Source organism: Ailuropoda melanoleuca, chromosome 6 (assembly GCF_002007445.2).
Source record: "Ailuropoda melanoleuca isolate Jingjing chromosome 6, ASM200744v2, whole genome shotgun sequence".
Classification (NCBI taxonomy): domain Eukaryota; kingdom Metazoa; phylum Chordata; class Mammalia; order Carnivora; family Ursidae; genus Ailuropoda; species Ailuropoda melanoleuca.
Window position 1 is genome coordinate 85,808,085 of NC_048223.1, and position 10,859 is coordinate 85,818,943.

A 10,859-nucleotide genomic window follows, 5' to 3' on the forward strand; every position below is an offset into this window, starting at 1 on the left:
GTTATAAGATTTCTTTTTCATCAGTTTTTTTTAAATACTTTTTTTATTTGGTTATTTATCACTGACCTAATAGGGAAGTATCATTTTGGTCATTTATTACCAAAGAAGCAATTTTGGAATATACTACTTACTAATTTCATTTATTTGTTAGTTTATCTAGGAAATATGTATTTGATCCCTACAATGTGCCAAATACTAGGAATACCAACTACAACAACAAATAAAACATGGCACATTCCTGTAAGGAGCTCGTATCTCTGGTTATCTTTGTAGGCAGCCCAGAATAGATGTTTAAGATTATCACTGAAGATCCTACCAGTCCCCTTGCACAGTTATCCAGTAGTGCCGCTCTCACTCTTGACCTTGACACCTGTAACCGTTGCTTCTGAGAATTCTCAGAATGGTGTGCTGAGGTTTATGTTACTAAAGTAAGACATGGAATTACTGGGTCTAGTTAGAAGTGCTTAGCTCTTCAGGCCTGGGGATGTGCCCACATTTTGAAGCTTCAGTAACCAACCATTCTGAAAGTTGCAAGGATGGAGTACTAAAGCTCTACTTATTTGTGACTACAGGATATTTCCTGCAGTCTGCCCCACCCCCCAATAGGTGGTGGGATTCCTTTTGTCCTCTGAGTCTTTTGGGCTGCAGACGCTATGAAATGAATGGGCCGGTGGGCAACTTTCTTGGATACAGATTAGGACCTCATCATGCATCTCCAAAGCAAGAAACCTGTAACTCGTCTTGAATTCCTTCCAAACAGCTGCTTACCTGACCACCTTTAAAAAAACCTTTCAATCCTTTCCAGTTTTGCTTTCAGTGTATTAATTTTAGACCCTTATAATTTATCATCTGTGCTGTCAGCAATAACATACTGCCTGGCGGTTCTGCCTATAGTCACCCTTCCTGTACATTCCTCACTAATTCTACCAAAATAGCATTGTAAAATACACATTGGATCTTATGATTCCTTTGTGTAAAATTGATCAGCATCTGCCATTATCTGCCGCATAAAGTCAGAACCGTTTAGCCTGATGGGAGGTATGAGCTGGCACTTGCCTGTGCTTTTCCACCAACACTGTGATCTCCAAATTCAGTCTAACAGTTGGAAGTACTGGAACATACCATATTTTTTTTTTGCCTTTGTGCTTAGCATGTACTGGTGCTCTCCCCTGAATGTTCTTCCCTTCTTGTCTACTTGGCAAATGCTTAACTCATCTTAAAACTCAGTTCAAATGTTTGTGATTCTTGGATGCCTTCTATGACCTCTACAATCAGGCGTAATTTTTCTTTTTGTTCTCATATGTTGTTATGCTTGAGACATGGTCTTGTCATTTGTTTACCTATCTCCCTCACTAGGTCTCTAGGTTCCATAGGAACAGCATTGTATTCAGCTCCATATTTTTTTATACCTAGTACAATGCATAATATATTGTAGACCTTTAAAAAAAATGAATGGTCTTTGATGTTCCTTCTATTAGTCTTATTATCCATGAGAATATGGGATCTTTTTTATTTATTTATTTAGAATTCATTCTAAAGGTGTCTGAGGGCATAGAATCAGTAATGAATGTGGGCAGGAAGAATTGTTAATATCTTGCCTTTATGTTAATACAGTTGCGTGCTTAGAATTTGGGGGAAATTGTGCTGCAAACAACAGGCTATCAGAACGCATCTTTGCTTTGTTTACTAGAGGTGAAGAGGCAGCTTGTTGTTTAACTCGCCCGCAGGTAACTAATGACAATTCAGTCCTTCGTGGATAACCAGTTCTACACAGTCATCCGCCTGTAAAAGTCATTTTCTTGATCCTCCCTGTAGTCATTTCTTCATCTTCTTTGAGAGACTTTTTTCTTACAGTGGTGGAATTGATTTCCAAACTAGTTTCCAAATAAATAATAAAACAGAACATTTATTTGGGGATAGGGAAATTAGATCATACCACTAAAATAACTTTTAATAAAAATATAAAATCTGCATTATTTATAAAGCACTTAGAAACCACTAATTTATTCACTGTAATTAAGTGATAGGCGTCTTTTATATATTGTTTAACCTACTCTCAGAAAACTAAAAATTTTGTTATTTTTAAAAACCTGATTATTTCCTAATTCTTTAATATTTGATATGGAGCTTTATTGCATTTAATACAGGCAGCACGACTTCCTTCTGGACTTCCATTTAGTTCTCTGATAAGCAGTAGTAGTCAGTTGGGTAATAAAAGTACAGTAGTCCCCCTGCTTTATCCACCATTTCGCTTTCTATGGTTTTGGTTACCTGCTGTTGACTGCCATCTGGAAGCAGATGATTGTCCTTCTGACATATTGTCAGAAGATCAATTGTAGTCTTAATGATGTGTCACAACTCCTACATCATTCACCTCCCTTCACCTCATTATGTAGGCCTTTTATCATCTCACATCACAAGAAGAAGGGTGAACACAGTACAGTAAAATATTTTGAGAGAGACCACATTCACATAACTTTTATTACTGTTATACTTTTTTATTATTAGTAATCGTTAATCTCCTATTGTGCCCAATTTATAAATTAAACTTTATCAAAGGTATGTACGTTTAGGGAAAAACATAGTAAATATAGGGTTCATAACTAGCTGCGGTTTCAGGCATCCACTGGAGGTTTTAGAACCTATTCCTGCAGATAAGGGGGGATGACTATAATCAGTGCAAATGGATAATTTATCTACAGTTCACAGTGCCCCTTTTCTGGAGGTTTGGTTATCTTAATGATAAGTTTATTACTTAATTAGGAAATTATACCTTTTTATGCTCTGAGCTGATAGCACATGTTTAAACTTTTTTTCTTACTAGCAATAAGCATATTACAATAAAGTCATTTCTAAATTGTTATGCATATTTTCAAAGGTCTTAAGTTGCTTTATGATTTTTAACTCAAGATTAGAATATCTTTTGATGTTTTTGAAAGTTTTGAAAAGAGGTGAAAAGGGAAAGGAAGTCCCCATTTCAATCAGCCATTTGATGCTGCCACCTTTCCCTTCTTTGGTTGCTTTTTTTCCTTTTGGTAAATTTTGCTTCGCTTAATACCGTCCCGCTGTATATTTTTAGTAATTTTCCTAAAATGTATGATCACTTTGGGACTGTCATTTTTTTCTAGGGAATCCCAGCTAATTGTCATTTCCTGGTGATTTTAGTACCTTCCTTCTTGAAGGACAGTTTATTCATCTCTGTGGGGATTTATTGTGAAAATGCCCACTGGACTTTAAAGTTTAGGACATTTAGCTTGAAGCAGAAACTGAGATGGCTTGTTTGTTTTAAATATTCTAAAATAAGAGTTTAATGTAACATATTCTGTATGAATTTTGAGTAGTCATCCTGGCCTGCCCTCTGTCTACAAGTCATTAAACTTTGCTGTCAGTCATCTTAACCCTGCCATAATTTGCCTGACTCCTGGCCCCAGCAGCCATCATCGAATACTGGTGAAGGAGGTGAAAAAGTGACAAAACATGAATGATGCAGTATAAATAGATTTGCCCCTTTTGTTGGAGAAATTAGAGATAGTGTATAGATTTATTTGTGGATTAGTGTAACAACAAAAAAAGTTATTAATAAAAGCTGACCCTTTGAAGTTTATGTTTCAAAGCCCTTTGGCAAACTTTTTTATATTTTCGGCCCACATTATTTAATAGAAAATTAAATTAAAGTGTGTTTATACATTGATAACAACTTCCCCTGTAATAGGATGACCAGTAGGCTTTGCCCTATATACTCTAACTATCTGGGCCATTGAAAGATAACTTTAAGGTTCGTATTTCTTTACTGACTGCCCAAGAGTTGCATGTTTACTCTGATTTATATAGAATATAATCACACAGTGAGCTCCAGAGAAATGTGTGTGAGGCAAATTGGCCTAAAGAATTTTGCTATTGTAGGCTTCAGCTTTAGTTCAAGTTACAGGTAATTTCAGGGGCGCCTGGGTGGCTCAGTTGTTAAGTGTCTGCCTTTGGCTCAGGGCGTGATCTCAGGGTCCTGGGATCAAGCCCCACGTTGGGCTCCTCCACTGGGAGCCTGCTTCTTCCTCTCCCACTTCCCCTGCTTGTGTTGCCTCTCTCACTGGCTATTTCTCTGCCTGTCAAATAAATAAATAAAATCTTTAAAAAAAAAAAGTTACAGGTAATTTCAAATTCGTTTTACTCTCTGTTGTTATTCAAAAGACTGATCATTTTAAATCTTAAATGAATGTTCACTCTTGGGCAGGGTAAGTCTTTTCCATTTACCAGAACCTTAGTTGATTCCTCATTTGGCAGTGAGACTGAACAAATAAGCTGTGAAAACACTTTATTCTGAAACTTTTCAACAAGAATGTTAAAGGTAGGTTAGTGTTAGCTAAATGTATTGACCTATTTTTGTTTAAATAATTAGAATTTCACATCAACGGAGAATATAATCAATCTAAGCCTTGTTTATCTGCTGGTAATTTTAACTCCTGATAGAAGTACAGCACCTTGACACTTTTAAATTAATACTTTCTCTGGCCAAGTGTGGTAAAGTGTTACACAGCTTTCCTTTAAAAAAAAAAAGTCTTTAAAATGGGTAATATTCTGAATGGTCATAGTTTTTATCTGTGCTTCTGAAGATTAAATCAAAGTGCTATAGATACTCTGTCAAGCCATCTTACATATAAATTTTTAAATACTTAATGAATCAAGGCAGGAAATCTTTTTTCTACAATAAATAAGTACTTTAAGATTTTTCTTTTCCTGTTTGATTTAGAATCTTGTTTAGTGTTTGCTGCCTGTATCATTTTTTGTTTGCATTATCACTCTTGTATGTGTCTCATGAATTCACTTGAATATTGCAATTTATTTTTCTATTTAAAAAACCCACGTACTTCTCATATTTAAACATAAGTATCAACACAGCCTAATTGGAACTTACATAAATTCTGGGTGGCATTTGTAAAATGAATTGCTGCTTAATGTTGTTTTTAATTTTAATAGCCTCAAGTACTACAGCCTTCCAGCAGCCTTCCCAGACCCACAGACCACGCCCAGGGAAAACTAATAAAGCCGCAACATATCGAGGCCCACAGTGAATGCACAGTCCAGGGCATACAGCAGGGTGTTGCACATCTGGATGAAAGCTTTACACATGGCTTACAGCAAGAAAGCAGCTATGGTCTGGAAGACCGGCCTTTTTCTTCAAGCCCACAATTCGCTGAGGATGTGGCTACTAAGAGTACACCTTCTGAAGCAAACTTGAACATGACCACGAATGCTCAAGAGCCTTATCATTCGGCAAATAATCAAATTAGTGACATGCAATTTGTACCTACTTCCCTTCAGACGCTTCCCCAGTCAAGTACAGTAGACCAGACTAAGAGAGTTGGAAAAAATCAGTCCTCACTGGAGGGCTACACATCCCAGCCCAAATCCTTACCGCTTTGTAAGCCATCCATCTCAAATTCTTTGGTACCTCCTCCAGTTTCTGAATCATCTCCAAGTAGGACTCCCGCTTGTAAAAAGTCACCAATAATCACACCATGGAATTCATCAAAACTTCCGCCAACATCTAGTCAAACAAATCTTGCAAGTAATCCAAATCCAAAAGCATCTAAGCTCCGCCCCCCTTCTGGCTCTTTCAGACAAAAACAAATAAGCATCTCCCAACTAGAGCCTCAAAACTTCCAGGCCAAGACAAGCATCCCAAGGCCTCTAACAAGAAGAAAAGAAATCATGCAGAATCTGAATGGCAATTTGAATTCTGGGGATTGTTTGGCCTCTAATCGATACTCCCGTCTTCCTAAACCAAAGATACATTAAGTGCATAGCCATCACCTGCCAATTTGTTTTTTTAAAAAACAATCTGTTCTGTAATAGCTTTACAGTTTGCAGTTTGCTACCATGATGGAGGTTCCATTGAAAGCTTGCAAATCTTAAAATTAAAATGTGGAAGCTTCTAATAGTTTGGCTCTTCCATTTTATATCCTGGTTGAAGTACACAGCATTTGAGCATATTCGTCTCAGGTAAACACAAAAGTTTGCTTACCCATTTCAGAGGCCTGCAGAAGGCTGTAATCATGTTATCCATCCCTCACACATCAGAAAGTTCATCATATTCCACTTAGCAGGCAAGAAATGTGCTTTGTTCATTTAGTCCTTTTAAGGTCTGTATTAAATGTGGTTCTTAGAGCCTCACCCTTTCTCACTTGTCCCTCCTGTGAATATGGTCACTGTTTTAACTAAAGATACGGTGATAATTGAAGATGGTAGACTGTAAGTAAAATTCTGGCCAGTGATTTGTGTATTCAAAAGGTCTATGCAAAAGCTTTGTGATGAATAAAGGAGATCAGGCTTTTAATGGGAAGTCTATGTAAGTTTTATTTTTCCTTGCTAGGATCAGCCAATTAGTCTCAGTATTTATTTATTTACCAAATTCCCCTGGCTAAAAATGTTTCGTGCGATATAAAAACCAATTATATGTTGCTTTAGCATCTTGTTCGTGCATGCGCATGTGCGCACACATACACACACACCCCCCATTTGTATTTGTTTTCACTACTCCATAAATTCTGGAAAGCCTGGGTTACATCTTGAAGCCTGTACCTAAAGATGTATTCATTTTGTAACGTATTGTTGGTGCTAGAGTTTTGCTGGTAATTGTTTTGAGCCCTGTAGGCTTATGTGGATCCATGATAGCTGTTTTAAGGTTCCACAGCTTATATTTTAAATTAAGTCTTTATTATGATATTTATATTTATTGACTTTCTGCTAATATCTGAAGACTGGAATAATGGACTTGAAATGTTTGCACAAACCTTTGATGAGCTATAAATACCCCACAGAATTGAAACTATTTTCTATAGCAAAACAGTTAAAATATTTTGAGAATAATTATAAATTTAAGTAAGACTATCTTGAGAAAGCTGGAATTCTTAAGTTTTTGTTTTTCTGAGTTTTCCAGGTTTCCTTTTTATATTAGTGTGTTTGAATGGCAGTTTCTTGAGAAGTAGATTTGGGACGAAAAATAGAATTGGAGAGGGGACATTGTGTTTTATTGAAAGGTGTTAAAAGCTATCTTAATGTTCTAGGAAGGTAGCTGGGGAACCGCCAAGGGGACCATATGCACTAACCCTATCATGCCGCGGGCCACTCATCAGATGGTTCAGTAATTTGCCCTCTGTTCTCCCAAATCATGTCATCTTTAGGCTGCTCACCTGTTGCTGCTTTAATTAGAATTAATGTTTTTCAGACAGATAGCCTTTTACAAAGTCAGTTTTTGTTGTGATCAGCTGACCAAAAATGTATCATAAGTGATTATGACCAAAAAGTTAGTTACTCAAAGTTCTAGGGATTTCATTTAAAAAATGTACACTGGTGAAATTGCCCCTTTTAAGGAAAACAACAGCAGGTGCTTCAGTGGAAATTTAGGAAGAGCTGTTCACTGTCATTTTGGTGCAGTTTTCCCTTACCTACCAGAGGACCATTCAGTGAATTTGCCATTCACTGGATACAAAAAAAAAAAAAACATTCTTGGATTTGGTAATAGGTGAGCAACATAAATCTAGTACCATAGTCTCATTGAACAGCACTTTTGTCAGAGAAGCTCTAAAATTCAGAAAGATTTTCACATAGTCCAGATATTATTAGTGTAAAGTACTCAGACGTCTCAGCAAACTCTTCTTTGTTCATAGAGACAAGAAGTGATGTCTGGCAGCTGAAAGTGGGTGCATGTGGTATATCATCTTGAAGGACAAAGAAAATTGATCTCATATATTGCAAATGGGATGTTATCACACTGTATTTTCCTAAAGTAAACATTGATGAATTGGTTTTGGGTTTATTTAGAAGTTGGTGTAGACTCTTGTAAAATATTATTTACAAGTAGGCCTTTAAGAGAAAAGTTCAAAACTTTTGCTTAATTTTTGACCCCCTAGTCTGAGGGAAATATCTTTGTTATATAAAAATGTTGACTCCTGCAATTTGTTTATTCCAGTCTTTTTCCTGCTCTATTTTTTTCTCCCTGATGAATTTACAGAAATAGTAACCCATCAGTTTATCAACTTCTCTGTGCTTTTGTTGAGCCTTAGTCTTGGCTCAGCAATATAATTATGAAGCATAATATATTTAAGAGAAAAAAATCTAGGATGCTTGTACAAAACAAGTTTTGCCTGCAGTTTGCTTTTTTAAACTGCATGAGTATTTCTTTAAAAACTACTCCATAGTAATTAAGTCAGAAATGAGGTGAGGCTCTAACTCACCTGAATAATCAGGGATCACTCTCAGATTTGGCTTGATCTCTGTTTAGTGCTTCTATAAGTCAACTCTGTGCCAAAATCCTCCTGTAAGGGAACACAGATCACTTTTTTTCTGAGTTCTTGTGATTTCGGTGAAGATGGCTGCAGTATATGAATTGTAAATCCTGAAGAAAAAGTTTTGTGGGGGTTGGTTAAGTTTCACATTTGTGAATGAGAAAAGTAATAGATCATGTAGAATTAGACATTCGGCTGTTGATGGGATGGATGTACATCAAATTCTTTAGAGAAAGCTTGGCCTAAGGAGTTAATCAGTACAGGTGCAGATGATTTTAAGGCATTAAACAAAGGATTATATAGTTATATCATCTAGAATGTTTCTAATAACTGAGACCCTCTAGCATTTTTCTTTTGGAGTCTCATTTTAATTTGTGCAATATTTTCAGGCATATAGACTATGTTCATTGTATTTATATAGATGTTAGGGAACTTAGTAAGTATTTTAACAAGTAAAAATCTGAATAATGAGAGAAAGTATCAGATTTGCACTTTAAATGAGCTTAATTGCTTGGAGTTGTGCCTGAAATATCAAAATGCCTCTTGGGCGTGGCTTTCTTTGTTGAAATGAATTTCTCTATAATTGTTGCTGTTTGAAGTACAGCCTTTCACAGAACTATATCCTCAGCATGTCACTTTACTCATTAAAGCACTAAGTTCTTTGAATGTTTCATGGTACCCTTAAGTATTTTACTCAGTGTGTCAAGGAGAACACGATCCCTCCTATAGCTGTCACTTCTGGTCTTCCTGTAGCATAGATGGTTGTTACAGACACAGAAGTGTACTTTTCATTTCTGAGCAGAGTTGTCATGATGGTTTCCTGGTCTCTGGGGCACTGATGATGTAATTTGGAGTCACCAACTAGGCTTGCAATGAAGTTCAGTAAGACTGCAGCATAGTTTCAGTTTACTCTTCCTCTTACACAGTCGTTTTCGTGTTTATAAATTAGTTCGGGTGGTTATGTTTGCATGCCTATGCACACATCTGAAAATTAATTATAGCTGTAATACCAGTACCTGATGTTTTTCCTTGAAGATGATGGCCTTGCTGTTTTTCTTAATTCTGATGCTTGAATTATATTTTCTAATTTTCTTTCCACACCTCCCTTCGGTTTTTCTGCTGCAGCAATTTGAAAGAATACACTTGGATAAATGATTATGATGGTGGGTGCCGATCTACAACTATGCTATGAATTGAAGATACATCTTCTATTTTAACTGTGTTGGGGGAAAAGCTACCCACTTTCTCCTCGTTAGAGCGTCACCATAACAAAATAATACCCTACGAATTTAAAGTCTCTAAGTCATTACTAATTAAAAACAAAAACACCACAGTCTTTAATACCTGCAGGATTGTTTTCCCCGTTGATTTTAAAAACCAGAGTAAATACTGTATATTAGAATTTGCTTGTAAAATGAGTTATAAAAACTGGATGTAAAGTCTCTTTCCTGAAAATGTTGGCATAGTAAATAAAAATAAAGTTCATAATTATAAAAGTTTTCTTGTCCTCAACACTGCCTTCCATAGTGTACTTTTTCTTGGATATCTTTTTTTTCCACAAAGATCTAAAATGCTCTTCATTCGGGTGATTTTCAAACTGTGTCATTTTACACACTCCCTTCTACACACATACCACACTCCAAGCCCTGATTGAGTAGGAGGTGAACAATAGTGTAGTGTTTCCACAGACTCTGTAAGTGATCTAATACATCAGTTTCCATTTTAATCAAATGCCTGCTTTATCTCAGAAGAATAATTGGGATAACATAATTTTTACTTAAAAAAATATTAGCACCTTGAGTAAGAATGCTGCATAAAAGAGGCAGACATTATAATTTTAATTATTTTGTTTTTTTTAAACATAACATATATTAAAAAGCTTGAAGCAACAAGAGGGCTTAATGAAATTTTATGTAGTTTTTAGGAACAAAAGGAACAGGGCATTTATAATTTATTTTCCAATTTATATGTGGTAATCATTATATAATGGGATGTAAAAAGTTGACACAGTGATATTCAAAATGGTCTTATAAATGCTGGAAAAAGAATGAAGGAAATTTCATTACTAATAAATTTAATAATGACGTTTACCACCTCCTAAGACATCTGTATCAGTTTTAAAGCCCTCTGAGTTACTAGCAAGTACTTTCTTAGTTTAACTCCAAATTTTTATTTTTCAGGTTGTTATCAAGTGTAGTAATTTCATTTGTTTCTCGTGTTCATTCCACATTTTCCATTCTGAAAATCCTTTTTTCCCCCCACAGAAAGACATCTATAGAAGTTGAATCTGACTTATCCTTCTATTAATGGGGTTTAAGTAATTTTTGTGGATATCTTACAGAAGTCAGTCCCTGTGCTAACTGCTGGGTGGGTGTACTGAGGTGAAGACCATGTGGTTCCTGCCTCATGGAGCTTAAGGAGCTGCAAGTGATTTTAATCCTGTGCAGGAATGCCCTATTCATCATATTGTTTAGAACATAACAGGAAAACTCCTTTCCCCTCATTTCATTCCATTCTGGGCTTTAACTGCCTTTTACTATTCACATCTTTGCTTCTGTATTAATTATTGGTTACATG

At 35.9% G+C, this 10,859-nt stretch overlaps 1 protein-coding gene across 6 annotated transcripts in view; it reads left to right on the plus strand.

The window, feature by feature from the left end:
- CCSER2 (coiled-coil serine rich protein 2) overlaps positions 1-9,791 on the plus strand; it is a 170,539-nt gene extending 160,748 nt beyond the window's left edge. For 4 of the 6 annotated variants that reach the window (XM_034662796.1, XM_034662797.1, XM_034662798.1 and 1 more), the window contains one exon: positions 4,972-9,791. In XM_034662796.1, the coding sequence (XP_034518687.1) occupies positions 4,972-5,793 (822 nt within the window). In that variant the 3' untranslated portion in view covers positions 5,794-9,791. The remainder of the gene's footprint in view (positions 1-4,971) is intronic. The other 2 variants (XM_019795458.2, XM_011219940.3) reach the window with 2 other exon arrangements.
- Positions 9,792-10,859: the final 1,068 nt, after the last annotated feature.